This window comes from Equus quagga, chromosome 1, assembly GCF_021613505.1.
Source record: "Equus quagga isolate Etosha38 chromosome 1, UCLA_HA_Equagga_1.0, whole genome shotgun sequence".
NCBI lineage: Eukaryota > Metazoa > Chordata > Mammalia > Perissodactyla > Equidae > Equus > Equus quagga.
This window is the reverse complement of record NC_060267.1, coordinates 18,498,829-18,517,102: the sequence shown is the minus strand read 5'-3', so window position 1 is coordinate 18,517,102 and position 18,274 is coordinate 18,498,829. Positions and strand designations below refer to the sequence as shown.

Sequence of the window (18,274 nt, the reverse complement as noted above, 5' to 3'; positions counted from 1 at the left end):
AAACTACTTTGGAACTCAGTGCTTTTTATTTACAAAAAAAAATAATAAAGGGAAAATCTGAAGCTAATCAGCTGGAGACATGGGGTGAAGGTGGGACTCTGGGCAAGAGGGGAGGGTGGTCTGCAGAGAGGAGAGGGGGAGGGGCTCTGGCTCTAAGGAAGCCGGAGGGTCCCAGCCTCAGGGACTTCCCAAGGGCCAGCCCCACCCTCCCGCAGAGGCTCAGATCAATGGGCCAGCAGTTGGGTCTCCTGCTGCCCACTCTGGTTTTTCCAGGAGCCTGAGTTCCCAGCTCCAGAGGGCTGGAATGGCAGGGGAAACTGAGGCTGGAGAGAGCCCATGGTCCTGCCACCACTCCTCACTGTGGCGTGATCTTGGCAGCCTCGGCCCGGATAAGGGCAATGAGGTCCTGGTTGATGAGGAAGACAAATCTCAGGCTGGCAATCTGTGGGCAGGAGAGAAGGGTGGCTGAGGACAGAGGCAGGACTGTGGGCCAGGCCCACGTACTGGCTTACTAGGCCCCAGATCTCATTTTGGCCTCTCCACCTCCCTCCCAGCTCACCTCCACCACAGAGTTGTTGCTGAGGCGCCACTTGGAGCCACATAGCACAGGTCGTCCATCAATGTAGATGGGCCGCCGGCCCTCATTGGCAATGAAGAAATCCCCGTTGTTTTTCAATTTGATGACACCTATGGGAATGCAGAGGCAAAGGGGGATGACAGGATGGGGGAAGCCTCCATGTAGCCTCTCCTTCCTGGGGATAGGCTAGAAGGCACCCAGGATTCCTAAGTTAGAGATCTTGAAATGCCAGGTCCTCAGCCCCAGCTGGCCCACGAGGGTTCCCACAAGACCAAGCGCAGGGCTGGAGGGCAGCGAGAGACCGGGATGGAGATCCTCACTGCTTTCTGCTGGTACCTTGCTTCCGGGAGATCTTCCAGGCTGGACCCTCCAGAGACAGATCCACATCAATCTGGTTGTCCTTAGTTGCTCTGCCCAGGGTGATCTGGGGAAATGGGGCAAGTAAGGACTGGGACCTGAGGACTGGAGGATAGGTCCACACAGGCCAGGGAAAGATAAGAAGTCAGGGACCAGACACAGAAAGGGCAGTGAGGGGAAGACTGATGGAGGAGGGAAATGTAGGAACCGGGGGGCGGGGACGGGACAGCCAGGCCTGCCTCACCTCTCGTGAGCGCATCAGGTACCGCACCATGCGGCCCCGCAGCACTGCCAGCGTCTGGTTGTCGAAGTCCGGAGAGCTCATGCCTGGGGGAGGAGCAGCTCAGGTCGGGGAAGAGCCCACCCCTTAGGGTCACAGGGTGGAAGGCAGGGAGCCAGGGCAAGGTCTACTGAAGGAAAGGAGTCAGGGGCTCGGAAAAGGAAGCACCCAGCCAGGCAACGACAGGTCCCCTGGCCTGCTCACCTGTGATGCTGTCTACTAGCACCTGCCACTTATGCAATTCCTGTTCCAGCTGCCGAATCTCTCGTTTCTGGCGCCGGTCAGCCACTGTCAGCTCTGGGGTGAGGGCGGATGTAAGGAGGGACATTCCAAGGTCACCAGCACCTTACACTGGTTCTCTCTGTTCTAGCAGGAGCTTCCATCCCCTCACTGTCCCCACCAGGGCACACTCACCATGTTCCAGGACTTCATCTCGCATGTCCCTGGCAGGTGAAAAGAGAAGATGAATCAGGCTCCTCACCATTCCAGCTCACCCACCATCACCATTAGGTGCTACTGGGCTCACTAGGGTATCCCTCAGTCTGTTAGCCAAGTGGCCAAGCAGGCTGCTCCTCTGGCCTCGGCCTAGCCTCCTTCCCTGGGGTTAGGGTGGGGGTAGGGGTGAGGAACAATGCAGGGCGGGGGAGGTGCTCAGCAGGGAGACCAGACACCAACAGCTCCAACTGGGGCACAGGCTGAATCTAGGCTGGGCTACATGCTCCGCAGCGGGAGAGGCAAGGCAGGGCAGCCCCGGGAGCTCTGCCCCCTGCAGACACTTAGCTTTCTGCTCCTTTCCGTGGTCCCTGCCACTCACTTGAGCTTACTGTCATCAATCAGGTCCTCTGCGTCAGAGAAGTTCAGCACTTGGTCCCCCTTGGGCAGCGGCTGCACTGAACAAAGGACAGAAAGAGGGTCAGTGCCGATGCTCCCACTCAACCCCAAGCTGCTGGCAGACAACTGAAGTAAGAGGACAAACTAGAGACTGAACCCATGGGAAGAGTTTCATGCTGAAATCAACAAAAGTTAACCTGACACAGGTAACGGAGGGTATGCCAGATGCGGCTACATGCTAATTTGGCACAAAGCATTCTAGGGGTTAGCCAAGAGGAGAGATGGCTGTAGAAAAAGAGGGAATTAAAGTTGACCTTTTGTGTGGGCTTTTCAGCCTGCAAAGGGCTCTAACTTTCATAGCCTTGAACCAAGCAGGGAAGGCACTACTGTTAGCTCTACTTTAGAGATGAGGGAACAGACACAGGGGGGAGGGTTCAACCACGTGACTCCAGTTTAGGCCAGAGCCAGGAGTCAAGCCCTGCTTTCCTGGTTCCAAACCCAAAATGCTCCTTCTACCGCATCACATGCCATGAACATTTTTGGCCACTCAGCAAGGGGCTGAGAAGCACCTGCCGGTCAGTTCCCACTCAGAAAGGATGTGCCAGAGAAGAGCGGCCCCAGCTTAAGCCAGTGTTTTCAAACTACGGGTCATGTCATGTTAATGGGTCATGAAATTAGTTTCATTTTTTTCCAAATGAAAAATGGAGCCCCACCAAGCCCCCTCCCCCCACCATGGCTGCCTGGAATCCCATGGATCTAATATTCAACCGACTTGACAGCTAAGCAGTGTACACTCCCTGTTCCTAGGGACTCCTAGCTCTAAATAGCAAAGGAGAAATCAAATTCCCACACAAGATGACTCTGGAACAAAACATCAAACCTTTAAGTTAACAAGTTTACACAAAATGACTTTCAAAACAGTGACAAAGGAGCTAGCTACAGCAGCAAAAGTAAACTTTAGCCAGTGTCTGTTCCTGCGGCTGGCATTCAGTGATATCTGAGCCTGAGGAAGAAGCAGAGACTTGGAAGCTGCAGGAATAAAGAGGGCTGCCCACTGGGCCCCAAATTCAGAGACCCTTAGGAAGGAAAGATGGGGCCTCTCTCTGACAAGATTTCCTAAAATCCTTTTGTAGGAAGATCTTTCAAGAACTAGAAGCTGCAAGAACCAGGTAGTAAGGTGAAGGGCACGGCTGAGCTTCATTTTCAGAACAGTGCAAACAACCATGTGCAAGGCAAAGGGCAACAATATTTGGGAATAAGAGTAGAGTGTGCTTGCATTTGAAAGTCTGACTTGAATCCCAAATGTCCCTGAAGAGTTCCCTTTAGTTGAATCAGACTGCTTTCCTGCTATTTTTCACCAGAGGAGTGAGAGTTTTGTTGGTGAGGGACAAGAGGAAACATAGAGCATCCTGGCCGTTGGGGATGGAGAAAGACAGACAGACTGGGAGTGAAGCCCCAAGGGGGATGTCTGAATGGCCCAAAGGCAGCCTGACAGGACTGACTGCCCGGTGGGAGCAGAGGCAGCGAGAAGGAAGGTGGAGAGAGGAAAGGGGCAGAAAGGGTTAGAAAAAGTCATCATCTCCAGGGTGGGACACAGGGCAAGTGCGCAGTGAAGGGGACGTTCATATTCTGCTCATGTTTGAATGTTATTCATGAAGAATGTATCAATGTATTATTTATGTAATGACAAAATATGTCAAAAAACAAAAAACAAGAAGTGGTAGACAACTCTGCCTGAACTTCTTGTTCAGGATTCCAGGCTGTTTTGGCTCCCTTAACACGGTGCCGAAGACCATTCCACTACTCTCCCTCCCTCTGGAAGGAAGAGGTTGTTGCTGCAAAGAGGGGAACAAGACACTGGGGGTCACAGAGGCATTCCTTACACGGCACTTGCGGGCAGCTGAGCCCGACTACTTCACGCTCACATGTGCACAGCCACTCTGCCAGTTCCTGGGGCCAGTTACCTGTCTGGTCCTCCAGCAGGTAATACTGCTTCATGAGCTGCCAGTGGGCCTGCAGAGCCTTGGCAGTTCGGGCCAGGTAGAAGGCATCGGGGTGTCTGTGCAGCAGGTCCTGGAAGGTCTCCAGGGTCGGCTGGCTGGTCTGGAGGACAAGAAGCATACTCTAGGCGTCTGGGTTTTCTCACTCTGGCCTCTGTCTTACCACCTCACCTCTGCCCAAGTCCCCACCGGGAGCAGGAAGAATTGATAGGTATGGCCGCCTGGGGAGCCAGGCTTGGCTCTTCCTGAGGACCTTGTCCACAAAGGCCCCTGCAGAGGTACATGCATCTGCACAGGCATGTTTCCAGGCACTGGGGTCTCCCCACATCAGTGTTTTCCAGGTGGTCCAGCTCCCACCCTGCCTGGCCCCTCAACCTGACCACCTCTCAGACTTACCGATCCCACTTTGCTCAGCAGCTGTTCCTCAGCCTTGCTAAACAGGGCCTTGCTCTGGATGGCAGCAATGGCCTCTGGGTGCAGCTGTCTCATGGCCTGGCAGGCCAGCCTGGGCAAGGGGCAGACAGAGGTCAGGGTAGGGTTGAAGGGAGGGTGTCAGGGAATCTGGGATTCCTACCTCCCCAAAGCCTGCAGGCCTCTGAGATGCAGAACTAGAGGCCAGGCCCTCAAGAAGAAGAGCCCAAGGCTTAGCATGGCACTTGTAGCCTTATGGGTTTGACAAAAGCATGAATAAGCAACTCAGGAGACTGAAGTTGCAGTGTTCAACCCCGTGACCATGACGCAAAGGTATAGAGGCCGGTCCTGAGGGAGATCCTAAGACCAGCTGCTGCTCGCTCCCCAAGACCTTCACCCGGACTTGGCAAAAGATGCCACCTGTTAGCCACTGGCCACCACCTCCTCTTTCCCAAGCTGAGCCCTGCCCATTTCCTATTGTATCAGTGCCATGGCTACAAATTAAGCAGTGCTAGGGCCTGTGGGATAGATGGGTGCTAAGCTTCCAACCAATTCAGACGATGTTAAATGGAATGACTGAAGAGGAAGTGTGGGTTTCGCATGCGTGCACGGGTTTATTTGGAACTCAGGCTGTTGGAGATGGGAGAGGCCTTGGTGTTCTATTCCAGCCCCTTCTTGTTATGGAGGAAGAAACTGCGGGAGGTCAGTATGGAAAGGTTGGGAGGTGACCTGCCCAAAACCACAACGCACATGATGGTGCAGACAGGGCTTCCAGCACTCATCTCATCAGTTTCCCCCCATGCTACTTCCTTGGCTTCCAGAGCCCCTTGCCTCTGGCATCAAGCCAGGGCTAGAAGGGTTGGCAGCAGGAAGAAGCTTCCCTCTGAAGCCTGGCTGGTCTTGGTTTCATCCCAGAGGATGCAAGGCCCCAGGGGCCCTGCCTCCTAGGCCCCTCCTCTGGCCCTTGTACAACTCTCTCTTTGCCAGGAGCGAATTTCTGGTGTCCCCAGTACTTCCCCGCTGCTGAAGCCAGCCCTACTCACTTGGAGATGACAGGATCGTAGAGCAGGGCGTACCAGCGCTCCTGGACTTCCCGAAGGGTGAAGCGGCAGCTGAACTTCACGCCCAGGTGGACGGATGTCAGGTCGTTGGTCTGCAAGGCCCCAGAGACGTTTGCTTCGGCCTTAGAGCTGGAAAGAGCCCTTCCCTTGCGACCCACAGGGCGCTGCTGGGTTAGCTGGGGGGCTGGGAACTAGAGGCTGGGGGAGGAAGGGGACCACAAAACCTGTGGTGGAAAACACTACCTGCAACACGGCATTGATGAGTAGGAGGTCATCTGCAGGCTTCCAGCGGCCCAAATCCTTGGTCACCTGAAGTGGCTGTTTGCTCTTCTTTACACGCTTGGTGAGTCCGGGAGCTGGGGCTGGGCTGGGTGGTACAGGAGTGCTGGGGGCCTTGGACACCTGAGCAGAAGACACGCACAGACTGAGTTCAAAGCTGGCATCAGGGCAGCTGGGGTTTTGGGCCCAGAGCTTTACATGCTGTGTGGCAGCCCGAGTCCCACCCAACAATAAGTGGCACAGGCAGGGAGCCCAGCTTTCTAATACCTGCCCCTCCCCCTTCCAGCCCCCGCCAAAGTACTTCTACATAGTCCTGGACCATATGGGGTCTTCTCTTTGCTGGTGGCACTCCCAACCCCAGAGTGGAGGGTGGGTGGGGAGAACACCAGGAAAACACTCTTGCTGGTACAGTGTCTGGGGCCAGAGCAATGCCACCTGGGGGTTATTTTTACACCCAGCAATGCTGGGAACAGGCTGTCTGCTCCCAGAATAGATGCACGCTCCATGCCTCCCACACAGAATGTGATACAGGATGCACTGACAGGGCGGGGGGTGCAGCAAGAAAGGGGAGCAGGGAGAGATGTGCTCCCAGGAGGGAGGCATCTGAGGATGGGACTGGGGCAGCCTGGTCCTCTCACAAGCCTCCTCTGCAGGCTCTTGCCAGCTGGCAAAGGTGGTGGGGAAACACAAAATCTGGCACTGGACCCCATCCCTTCCACCCCCCTCATCTCCCAATCCCTCACCTTCTTCTTCTCACTGGAAGATGGTTCACTCCCTGAACAGCGCCCTGGCTCCACCCCACTGGCCCCCTTTGCCCGGGTAGAGGACTTAGCCAGGCTGCTCTCCACCAGCTCATCATCAAACTTCTTCCTCTTGATGAACCTGTAGAGAGTCCTACCCAGTGAGCATTCCTTGCCCCCTCCCCAGTACCCACTCGTACCCACCCAACCTCCAAAACAGAGCAGGTTCCTGGCAGGATGCTAACTGCTCTGGCTCAGTGGATGCGGTATGGAACTGCTAGGCTCCACCCCACTGAAACGACAGGGTATTGCACCACAAAGATTTCATAGCAAAGACCTAAGACCTCCCTCCCTTGTCCTCAGTCAGGGATCTGGCGGGGACAGGAAAAGCACAAGGCTCTGCCAACCCTTAGGCCCCAGAGGGGCTCAGACAGCCATTCCCAACAGGGGTGAAGGCATGCAGCACCTGATGGCCCTGCCCAGTCCCTGGCCCTCCAAACCTTACTACCTGGAGGAGCTTCTCCGTTTAGGGATGGTGCCCAAGGCCTGGGAAGAGGCCCGCTTCTGCCCTGCCAGTGACTCCTCATCCTCTGAGCGGCTGGCAGTGCCTGATGCCATCAGGGATGAATCTAGCAGCCCCTGAGAATCTAGAAAAAGAGAAGTGGTGAACTCAGACTTCCTAAGTGCCTAGCAGAGCCTTGAGCCTCAGTGCATGGGACCCCTCCTCAGCCCCCCTTTCCCTTTCCTTCTTGGCCCCTCCCCTGCTTCCTTGACACTTGACGTTTTAAGGTGGGAGTTCCTTGGCCATCCAGATCCCATCTGGGCTCAGACCTGGCCCAGACCTTCCACGCTGGGCAGTTCTCCCGGTGCCACGCGTCATGTCGTGCAGCACATGGTGCTCAGGTCAGACTGGTGATGCCGACACACGGGGCTCTGGGCATAACTGTTCCCTCTGCCATCAAAATGCAGCCATGCCAAAGAGGGGCAGCTCAACAGCAAGTCAGTCAATTGTGGCCTCTGCCGAGAGGTACGTGAGTGGTGTTGGCCCAGGGGGAGGTGGCAATGCCCAGCCAGGACCGAAAGACATTATGTGCCAGGCACCGGGTGGAATCAGCAGATGCTTGGCGCCTGAGCGCTTGGGGAGCCGGCCCGGCCTCATACTACCTTTTTCCATCCTCTTACAGTCCCAAAGCCACTGGTTCCAAACCACAGGGCTAGGAGGAAGGGTCCCACAGGCTCATCCAAGGATTCTGACCAGGTGAGCTTAGAGGCTGAGAGGAGATTCTGCAAAGGAGAAATGAGGCTCTCTGAGGCTCAGGTTCCCAACTGGCCAGCCTCACCTCCTTATACTGGAACAGATCCCCCAGGGTGCCATAAGCTAGGGAAGACACGAAGAGAAGAGACACAAGGCTCTATTCTGCCAATATGACCGTGATAAACCAGTGGCCTTTTGGAGGTCACAGACATCTTTGAGAATATGATAAAAACTATGGACTCCAGAAAAATGTACAAACATAAACTAATTCAGGGGGTTCACGGTCCACTCTAACTCTACTAGTTGCCACTAGGTTAAGAGCCTTGACTATAAACTAGCAAGAAGCAAGGGATTCTTAGCTCATTTTTTCTTTTCGTTAGCTGCCCACTCAGCTCAGCAGCACCGCCCTCCCCCTCCCAGGCCAAAGCAGGGAGAGGAAAGGGAGACAGAACTCCAACCAGTCCATCTCATTTGTTTTTTTCCCTTGCAGCTCTGGCCAAAGATTTAGTGGGTGGAACCTCGTGGAAGCTAAAAAACGTGGTTTCGGAACTGCGCGAATACCAATTGCCCTGGGGGGCCTGCTCCTAACCCCCAGAGAACTCAGGTACTGGGGACTCTCTGGGGCGGCCGCTGTCGGCTCCCGCCCCTTCGGCCCAGGGCAGCTCTCCGCGCAGCGTTCCCGCCCTGCCCCCAGGTGCGCTCCTCACGCCGCTCCATAGCGTAGGGCTGGGTATCCAGACAGCTGGGGAGAGGGCGGGGACTCCCTTTCCTCGGGCCGACTGAGATAGGGTCTGCGCCCCCGTCCTTCCCCGGCCCTCCGCCCCTCCTTCTCCCCCGAGTGCACACCCAAGGTGGGGGATTAGTCCAGGTCTGTTTCAGGGGCTCGGGACAGGAATGGCGATGAAGTCCTCCCTGCATCTCAAAGCAAAGCGCCAAGTGAACCCCGAGGCTCTCGCAGCCTTGGCTTAATGCCCACCGGCTGGTGGCTCCCGAGGGGGGACCAATCCCCAGGCCAATTCTCATCCCACCTTCGGCACGCCACCTTTGCGCATGCGTAACACCTCGGACCAGATTCTGGCCCGGTCCGGTCCACGCATGCGCAGATTTTCGGGGCGCTACCGGGGCGGAGCCCCAAACCTTGGGGGGGGTTCCTCCCCGGCGGCACTCTGGGAAACTCCATTTCACCCCCAACTCTGCTCAGAACCTTCAGAGGCGAACCGCGAGGTCTCACCATTCCTAGGCTGCCAGCTCCAACAACTTCTCCGCGGCGACAGCAGCAGCCGCAGGGCCAAAGCCGGCTTCCGTGAGGTATGTCTACTTCCGGGTCTAGGAACGAGGGGCTGCGCAACCCCTTCCGGTTCGTCCGGAGAACTTGAGTCAAAGGGGCGTGGCCATGGCAGAGAAGGTGTTGCCGTTTTGCTAATAACCAAAATTAAAGGCTTTCCTAATTGGGACAGCATATAGTGGAACATCAGGGCTTACAGGCCCCAGAGAGGTTACTCAGTTGGAGGGAGCGATTAAAGGGAAAGGCGAGACTTGGGGCGGGAGGCTAGGGGACGAGACGGAGCGAGGCGAGGTGAGGCGACGCTGGGAGGGGCAGGCCGGGCCGCAGACTTGGTTTCGGCTTCCTAATTCCCGCGAGGTATAAGGAGTCTTTTGATATTTCCCAGGACAAGTTATGCTTTGTTTGATTCCACCAGCGGTTTTAGGGAAACTACTTTGTGTCAGGTCCTGTGCCAGGCACGAGACGGGGAAATGATGCTGAGGAGCTCGCCCTAGCCGGAGAGATGCGGCGTACAGAAGGGGCAGGGAGGATGATGTATGAGGCAGCGATGGAGGGTCGTGGACCGCATTCCTAGAAGGTAGAGGCCCTGGGAGAAGGGGCGGTGCCCAGTTGGTCCCGTCAGCCCAACCCCACCTGGATTGCTGGAAGCAATTGTAGGTACCAGGAGGTAAGGGAGAAGACCAATGGAAGCACCTTCAGAGGGGAGTGTCCTGGAGGCATCTTCGGATGGGAGAACAAGCCTATAGGAAAAGTTGTGAGTTTAGGGGTATGAGAGCTGCCCTGGGAAACCAGAAAGACTGTCGTCTAAAAGAGGGTTTATATTGGTTTTATGTTTTCTTGGAGGGGCACAAAAGTGTAGCAGCTCCAGAGAAACATACTGCAGCTCAGAATAAGGAAGATCCAATTCGGAAGCTGTCCAGCAGCTATGGCAGTCCTTTCAATGGAGATGTCAAACACATGTCCATCACCTGGACATTGCCAGGGGATTCAAGTATCAGATGGGAGGCTGGCCCTTCTGGCCCTGACAGTGTATGATAGCCCTCTCCTTCAAGAGTCCCCACCTCATTTACTGTCCTGTGATCTTGCTTGATGAGTATTAACCTATTTTATCTCCCCTGAAAGATTGCGAATTTTCTGATACAAGGTGCGGTGGACTATGTTAGATATAGCATAGTAGCTATACTAGGTGAAAGTTATCAGGGAGGTCACTAAGGAGGTGACAGTTGAGCTGAGATTTGACAGTTGATAAGGGATCAGTCGTGCAAAGAGCTGGGGTAAGATGACCTAGTCAGAGAGAACAGCATAGCTCCAAAGCAGAAAAGAGTTTGGTGAGTTTGAGGAACAGGAAGGAGTCCAGCGTGGCTGAAGCAGAGTGATCAAGAAAAAGAGGAAAAGAGATGAGAATAGAGAGGTCTTTAGGAGCAGATCACATTAGCCCTTGCAGTTCATGGTATGGATTTTGGCTTTCATTCTTAATATGTTGGAAAACTCTTCAAGGATTACAAGCAAAGGCATCCTTCTTGTGATATGATTTAATTCTTAAAATGATCTCTCTGGCTGCTTGTGGAGAACGGATTGTAGATGGCAAAAGAGGAAGCAGAGAGATCAGATAAGAAGCTGTTGCAACAATCCAGGCGAGAGGTAAACGCAGGTGGTTTAGCTGGGTTGTGGGGGCAGTAGAGATGGACAGAAATGGTGACTTTGATGTGTATGTTGGAGGTAGAACCACAAAGACTTGCTGATGGATTGGATATGGGATATAAGGGAAAGGGAAGAATCACGGACGAGGCCTAGAATTTTGGCCTAAGAAACTCAGTGGATGCTAGACTCCCCCCCCCCCCCCCTTTAAAATATATCCGGAATCTGGCCCTATCTGCCCAGCTCCTCCACTGTCTCCTGATCCAGATCCAGATCCCCTGGATCCATCATCTCTCACCTGGACTATTCCAAGAGCTTCCTAACTGGGCTCTCAGCATTCATCTTTACTGCCCCTCTTCCAGTTTCTTCACAGCAGCTGGGGTATTCCTATAGAATGGAATGGAATGAAAATGGAATAATAGGTTCACAAGCCTCCATCTTCCTAGGAATAAAAGCTCATAGTCTAGCTCCTGTTAGCCCTCTGACCTCATTTCCTGCTTCTCTCACTGGCCCTTTTAAAAATTTCAGTCCCCATCCCCTGCACAGCCTACCCCTTCACTGCTTTGTTTTTCTCCGTAGCCCTTACTTCTAAAGTATGATGTAATTTGCTTATTTTTTTGTTTATTTTATATCCCCTAACCTTAGAATGTAAGCTCTATGAAGGCAGTGGTTTTTGTTTTGTTCACTGCTATAGTAGGTGCTTAATATTTTTTGAGTAAGAGTTAAACTTACTGAAAAGTAGAAGTCTGTGGGAGGAGCAGGTTTGTATGGGAGCTAAACTTTGTACAGAAGTAGAGAGGGGGACACAGGGAAGAAGCCTGGCCTGGAGATCACTGTCGTGATTAGAGAATCATTATCATGAAGATCTGGATGCTAATGCCTAGGGAGAGAGTGTAGGTAGAGAATGAGGAAGGTCAAAACCAATGCCTGGGGCACTCTAACCTTTAAGGTAAGGTAGAGGAGGAGCCAGCAAAGGAACAAAAAGAAAGAAGAGTGTGGGTAAAAAAGCAGACAATGGCACTAATCATCCAGCCTTGGGGGTCCCTGGCTCCAGAATAGTCTTTCCTAGGCCAGCACTCTTTCCTGGGATAGATGTGGCTTACAATGGAGGCCATGTTCATGATCTCTCCTGGATCTTTGCTCAGCTGCTTAGGGCCCCAGGCTCCTTCTGAGGAGTTGGAGCCTGGTGGTTGAGAAGACAGGCTGTGGAGTCAAACTGCCTGATTTTAAACCTCAGCAATATTACCTACCAGCTCGTGACTGTAAGCAAGTTACATTTCTTTGCCTTAGTTTCATCTTCTGTGGGGAAATAACAGTATTCATATCATAGGATGGTTCTGAGGAGTAAATCACTCAATACCTAGACACAGAGGTAGTATATTACAAGTGTCCAAAAAATGTTAGCTGTTGGTACTGTTCTTAGGGCTTGGGTCTCAGTATCTCCTGCCAGGGGTCTGAGTCAGAGTCTAGGACCCAGACTTTGATAGCACAGCCCCTCCCCACTCCTGTCCACTAGAGCAGGACCAATGCCCCTCTCACCTAAGGCTGTTACCTTCTGGCCACCCAGTCAGAGGACAGGATCTATCTGCTGTTGGCTCAACTATACCTTCTTAGGAAGGCAAGTTTGATAAAGCTATTGACCAGTACAGAGTTACCTTTGGATTCACAATGCTTTTTAAGTCAACATATGCTCTAATTGATATCTGCACAGTTTTTTTTCTCTAAGGGAAGAGAAACCATCTGCAAAGGAAGAGTCTCAGACACAGACTGAAACCTAGAGGAGAGAATCACAGACAAACTTTATGAAACATCCAACTTCTTTAACATGACAAAATTTACACATCTCAGTCCAAAAGCCAGAATCACACTTGATGAAGAAACCTAACTTACTCCCATTAAAGTTAGGTATTCCACCAGGATGGCCCCTGTGACTATTTTTATTTAACATTGCTTTGGAAGTTCTAGCCTACTTAATTAGGAAAGAAAACAATGAGTGGCCGAGTGGTTTAGTTCGCGCGCTCCGCTGCAGGCGGCCCAGTGTTTCGTTGGTTCGAATCCTGGGCACAGACATGGCACTGCTCATCAAACCATGCTGAGGCAGCGTCCCACATGCCACAACTAGAGGGACCCACAATGAAGAATATACAACTATGTACTTGGGGGCTTTGGGGAGAAAAAGGAAAAAAATAGAATCTTTAAAAAAAAAAAAAAGAAAGTATAGGAGAATAAAATGTCCCATTTACAAGAGTAACAACAAAGTAAACTAACCAAGAGTAATCTTAACAATGAATGTGCTACGTTTAGGTGCCTAAAACTAAAGTGCTATCAAAGGACACGAAAGGAGACTTGAATAAATGGAAAAGTATACTCTACTTTTAGGTAGAAAGACTCACTATCATAAAGATGTCAGCTCTCCATAAATTAATCTATAAATTTAATGCAATCTAATAAAAATACCAACAGACTACATAACCTGAATATAAAGTTCGTATGCAAATTTTTGCATCAAGAATAGCCATGAACATTCTGGAAAAGGTTAATGGGAGGGGAATAGTTCTACCAGATATTAAACCATTAAAAGCTACAATAATTAAAATAGTAAAATCCAAGGGACACTATCATATGCCTGGGCAATTTTATCAAGAGAACAAACTAGAGAGTCCAGAAATAGACCCAAGACATTTAAAATGTTAGTATATGATAAAGATGGCATTGTCTGTCAGTTGGGAAAAGATAGATTATACAATAAGTTGTATTGAGACAATTGTGTAGCCACCTGAAAAAAAATAATATGGTGTCTCTACTTTAGTACTTATGCCAAAATAAATCCATATGAATCAATTTGGTTTAAATAAATGTAAAAGAATAAAACCATAAATTTTTAATGTCATGGTGGAGAAAGTATTTTTCAGAATAGCTCAAAATTTCCCAAAGCATGAAAAAAAAGACAAATTCTGTCAATGTAAAAATCTATAATTTCTGCAGAGCAAAAACACCATAAACAAAGACAAATGGCAAACTGGGGGAAATAGTTGCAACTCATATCATACACAACAGGACTAATTTGCTTAATATATACAAAATCCCTTCAAATCAATAAGAAAAAGAACAAAATTCCAATAAGAAAATGGATGGTTAACATAAAAGGAAAGATAAATGGCTCTTAGACATATGAAAAAATACTCAGCCTCACTCACAAGAAAATTGAAACTACATTTAGATATCATTTTTCACCTGTAGATTGGCAAAAATTCAAAATGTTTGACAGTAGACCCTTGGCATGGTTATGGGAAAATAGTCCCTCTTATATGTTACTGGTAGAACTGTAAATTGTCAATACTTGTCAAAATTACAAATACATTGGGTCGGCACAGTGGTTAAGTGTGCACATGCCGCTTCTCAGCGGCCCAGGGTTCACCGGTTGGGATCCCGGGTGCGGACATGGCACCACTTGGTAAAAAGCCAAGCTGTGGTGGGCGTCCCACGTGTAGGGTGGAGGAGGATGGGCATGGATGTTGGCTCAGGGCCAGTCTTCCTCAGCAAAAAGAGGAGGATTGGCAGTAGTTAGCTCAGGGCTAATCTTGCTCAAAAAAAAAAAAATTACGTATACATATAATTTCTGATCCAATATACTTGCACACATGCAAAATGAACTATATACATAGTTATCACTATAAAATTGTTTAGAGTAGCAAAAGATAACAAACAACTCAAACATCTATCACTAGAAAATCAGTTAAATAAATTATGGTCCATCCATAAGATGGAATATCACACAGCCAGGCTGAAGAGCTGTCACAAAAATCTTTATAAGCCATGATTATACTCATGAAGAGCCATTAAAGAGTTTTTAAGCAGGGATGTGGGTATGAGATCTTGATTTTAGAAATATCTCTTTGGCCTAGTATGGAGCATAGACTGAAAGAGTAAAACTAGAGACGTGAGGATCAATCAGTGGCCTAAATTAGGGTAGTCACTGAGAAGACACATATGATACAGACTGGACAGGCTTGGTGACAGATTGGATGTAGGGGTGCAAGAGACAAGGCACTGATGATACCCTGGTTTCCAGCTTTAACAGTAGATGGAGAGTGGTGGTTATGCACTGAGATAGGGAGCACAAGTAGAGAAGCCAGTTTGGGTGAGAAGGAAAGATGAGTTTTATTTAGATGAACTAAGTTGAAGGTGCCAGTGGGCAACCACTTGAGATGTTCAGTTGGGTGTTTGGATATACAGCTGTATGACTCAGGGGAGAGATTGGAATTAGGGATGAATTTGAGAATCATCATATAACTGATGTGCACAGCCATAGGGGAGGATGAAGTCATCATGGGATATCCTGTGGCATGAGGAGAGGAGAAATTCTAGGCACTGGAACAACCCCTAGAGTACACAGGCAGAGGAATATGAGAACATAGGAGGGAACCCAAAGATCACAAGACAGAAGTCAAGGGAAGAGTGTGGTAGCATTTAGTGGTCTGCATCTCTCACTTGATTATGATATCCTTGAGGACATAAACTGGGGTTTGTTTTCTTTGTTTTCTCTCTATCTTCTCCATCCCTACCTTCATTCAATACAAGGTTTTGCACCTGATATGTCTGTGAACAAATAAGGGTATGAAGGAGTAAATCCAATCACAGCTGGCTCTTTACGCTACTTTAGTTCAAACCTTCATCACTGCTCCTCTAATTGGTCTCCTTGCATCCATTCTCTAACCTCTCACATTGACACAGCTGCCTCTCTAAAGCACAGATCTGGTACTACCACTCCTCTCCGTGAAAATCATCAATGGCTCTCCACAGCCTACAGAGGAAAAGCCTCAGCTTGGCCTTCAAGCCCTTCCAAACCCAATCACAGCCCAGCTTAGCTCCTACAACACCTAGCTTCTACCCACTGAACTACAGCCATCTTGACCACTTTTTGGCCTATAAACATGGTCTATGCTTATAGTGTTCTATTCCCTAGGATTCCTCCAGATTCCCCCATCCCTGCCACCTGTAGTGGTTCCACCCATCCTTCAACATTCTATTGAAGTCCCACTTAGCCCTGAAGGCCTTCCCAGACCCTCACTGTAACAAATACCTCCTTCCCCTATTCTCCATTTTACTTTGCACCTGTGTTACTTCACTTGCCCTATACTGTGTTTGTTACATATACCAGCTCCTCACTATTTACTACTCTATTTCCCACTGGAGCGTGGAGAGGGATTGTGTCTCAATGTAATCATTACACATCCAGCACTTAGCACAGTGCATTCAGTAAGCGATTGCTGAATGAGTGATGGATAGGTGGATGGTAAGTCCTTGGGAGTACAAGGACACAGTTCTGTTTATTTTTGTTACCACTCCAGTGCTTTGCAGATGGTCTGTAGCCTATGTTTGCAGTAAGCTCCTTGGAAATTTGTTTTATTCACTTTTATACCCTCACTGCCTGGTACAGAGCATAGCACCACAGTAGGTGCTCAATAAATGTTTGAAGACTCAATAATTACTGTTTTAATTTGCTCTCGGGAGTCTTCGGAGAGGCCAATCGCTTTGGCACACGGTATTTTATATGTGCTTCTGCCAGTTCCGACAGGCTGCCTTTGCAGGTCAGGGACAAGCTGTGTCATGTAAACATGGCTGTACAGAGGGACTGTGAATGAAGTGTGGCTAACAGACCAAATTAGGGTTGTCATGGTGGTTAAGCATTTAACACAAAGAGATGTGGCTCTCCAGGCAGAAACACAGCCCAGAAGAAGCTTCAGAGGCAAAAGCAAGGCAGCTTAACTAAGGGAGAATTGGAATCACTTATTCCTGACTTGGTTTCCACTCTGTGCACAGCCCTCTGTGCTGGGGGCAGCCACAGCTGTGAAAGCACTGGGCATCTGCTCTTAACGAGTTTAAGGTCTGGTAGAGCTGAGGACAGGCTCACCAATAATCCCAGAGGAAAGACAAGATTGCTCAGTGCTGGAGGGTGGAGAGCTCCAGGAGAGGGGGTCTCTGGGAAGATTAGGAAAGGCTTCTTGGGGGTAGCGGAGCAGCATATGAGCTCATTTACTAAGCTTTCCTGACTGGGATGGGAATTGGAGTAGCTTCCAACTAGTCCCCCTGCATCCCACTCCCAGCCTGCAGTCTGTTCTCATCACCGTAGCCAGACCCATGCTCTTGTAGTCAGATTATGTCACTTCTCTGCTCAAAATTCTGCAATGGTTCCCATTTCATTCAGAGTAAAAATGGCTCCTATTCATTCAGAGTGGGGGAAAAATGTCCTCACAGTGGCCTAGAAGGCCTTACGTGATCTGTCCCCCAGTCACTTCCCCAGCATCATTTCCTCTATCCTCCCACTCACTCACCCAGTGCCAGCCACACTGGAGACTTTGCTATTCCTTGAATGTGCCGCACGCTCCCAGCTCAGGCTGTTCCCTCTGCCTGGCATGCTCTTCCCTCATAGCTGGCTTCTTCACCTCCTTCAAATCTTCACTAAAATGTCACCTCAGTGGGGCCTGACATGACCTAATTTTTTTTTTAAGATTTTATTTTTCCCTTTTCTCCCCAAAGCCCCTCGGTACATAGTTGTGTATTTTTAGTTGTGGGTCCTTCTAGTGTGGCATGTGGGATGCTGCCCCAGCATGGCTTGATGAGTGGTGCCATGTCCACGCCCAGGATTCAAACCGGGGGAACCCTGGGCCAACAAAGCAGAGCGTGCAAACTTAACCACTCGGCCACGGGGCCGGCCCCAAGACATGACCTATTTTAAATTGTGATCGCTATGTTCTGGTACCTTACCCCTCTTTTGAAGTTTGTGTTTCTCCACAGCATCTTCTACCATCTGCCATTCTGTGTATTTTACTAATTTTTTCTTTATTGTCTGTTTTCCCTCAACAGAATATAAGCTCTGTGAAAGCATTTTTTAAAAAACCACTATTTCCTTCAATACTATAATCCTAACACCAAAAACAGTGGCTAGTATTAGGTGCCCAATAGATATCTATTGACTGAATGAATGAATGAGGACATGATAGATGTTTGAGGAAGTCTACAGGAAGGGCCTCCTGGTAGAGTTCCTAAAAAATACTTGCCTGAAGAATCCTTCACAGGGACAGATCTCTGAACTGCAGAGCTGAGGACCCTGCTGGAGTGGGTGGTCAAGTGAGGAGGAAGTGGCCCTAGGCTGAGAGATAGAGGACTCTGGCCACCACGAACAGTGTGTAGGATCCAGATGTCCAAAGGCTGGGTCAGGGATCCCTTGTCTCTTTCCCCTGCCGTTGCTGTACTTGCTCTCCATGCTCAGCCGAGCACCTTCTCAGATGAACCCTACTCAGCGTTAGTTGTGTCCATCTTTCGGCAACTCCCACATTTTTAATTTGGCCCCTCTTCCTATCCCGGCCAGCCAAGGCTCTTAAATAAGCGCTTTGCTGCCTCCCTGTGGCTCCTGCAGTAAAGGAACTCTCTTCTGGAAAGTGAGGTGACAGAGGCCTACAAAGGGACTCTTAGAAAGGAGGGGAGCTTGTGGGAGAGGAAACCTTAATCTTTATGACCCCATGGCAACCCTGAACTATTGACAACTGCCGCCCTCTC

At 50.2% G+C, this 18,274-nt stretch overlaps 2 protein-coding genes across 10 annotated transcripts in view; one reads left to right on the top strand and one right to left on the bottom strand.

Annotated features, from left to right (window-relative positions):
• Window positions 1-4: 4 nt before the first annotated feature.
• On the bottom strand, window positions 5-9,118 carry MCRS1 (microspherule protein 1). Of its 5 annotated transcripts, none has more exons than XM_046643703.1 (15): window positions 9,023-9,118; window positions 7,701-7,820; window positions 7,045-7,183; window positions 6,540-6,678; window positions 5,761-5,919; window positions 5,500-5,609; window positions 4,442-4,550; window positions 4,010-4,148; window positions 2,029-2,104; window positions 1,629-1,657; window positions 1,419-1,511; window positions 1,179-1,261; window positions 914-1,001; window positions 560-687; window positions 5-442 (listed from the first exon to the last, which is right to left on the bottom strand). In XM_046643703.1, exons 2-15 carry the CDS (start codon window positions 7,708-7,710, stop codon window positions 356-358), a joined length of 1,389 nt encoding a protein of 462 aa, XP_046499659.1. In that variant the 5' UTR covers window positions 7,711-7,820; window positions 9,023-9,118; the 3' UTR covers window positions 5-355. The 5 variants fall into 5 exon arrangements, with proteins under 5 accessions (XP_046499659.1, XP_046499667.1, XP_046499677.1 ...); XM_046643711.1 differs by lacking the exon at window positions 9,023-9,118 and adding an exon at window positions 8,638-8,769; XM_046643721.1 differs by lacking the exon at window positions 7,701-7,820 and having other exon boundaries at window positions 9,023-9,117.
• PRPF40B (pre-mRNA processing factor 40 homolog B) overlaps window positions 8,834-18,274 on the top strand; it is a 58,279-nt gene continuing 48,838 nt past the window's right edge. For 4 of the 5 annotated variants that reach the window (XM_046643620.1, XM_046643630.1, XM_046643640.1 and 1 more), the window contains exon 1: window positions 8,834-9,099. In XM_046643620.1, coding sequence (XP_046499576.1) covers window positions 8,842-9,099 — 258 coding nt within the window. In that variant the 5' untranslated portion in view covers window positions 8,834-8,841. Of the gene's footprint in view, window positions 9,100-9,625; window positions 9,654-18,274 lie in introns of those variants that run through there. The other variant, XM_046643672.1, reaches the window with a different exon arrangement.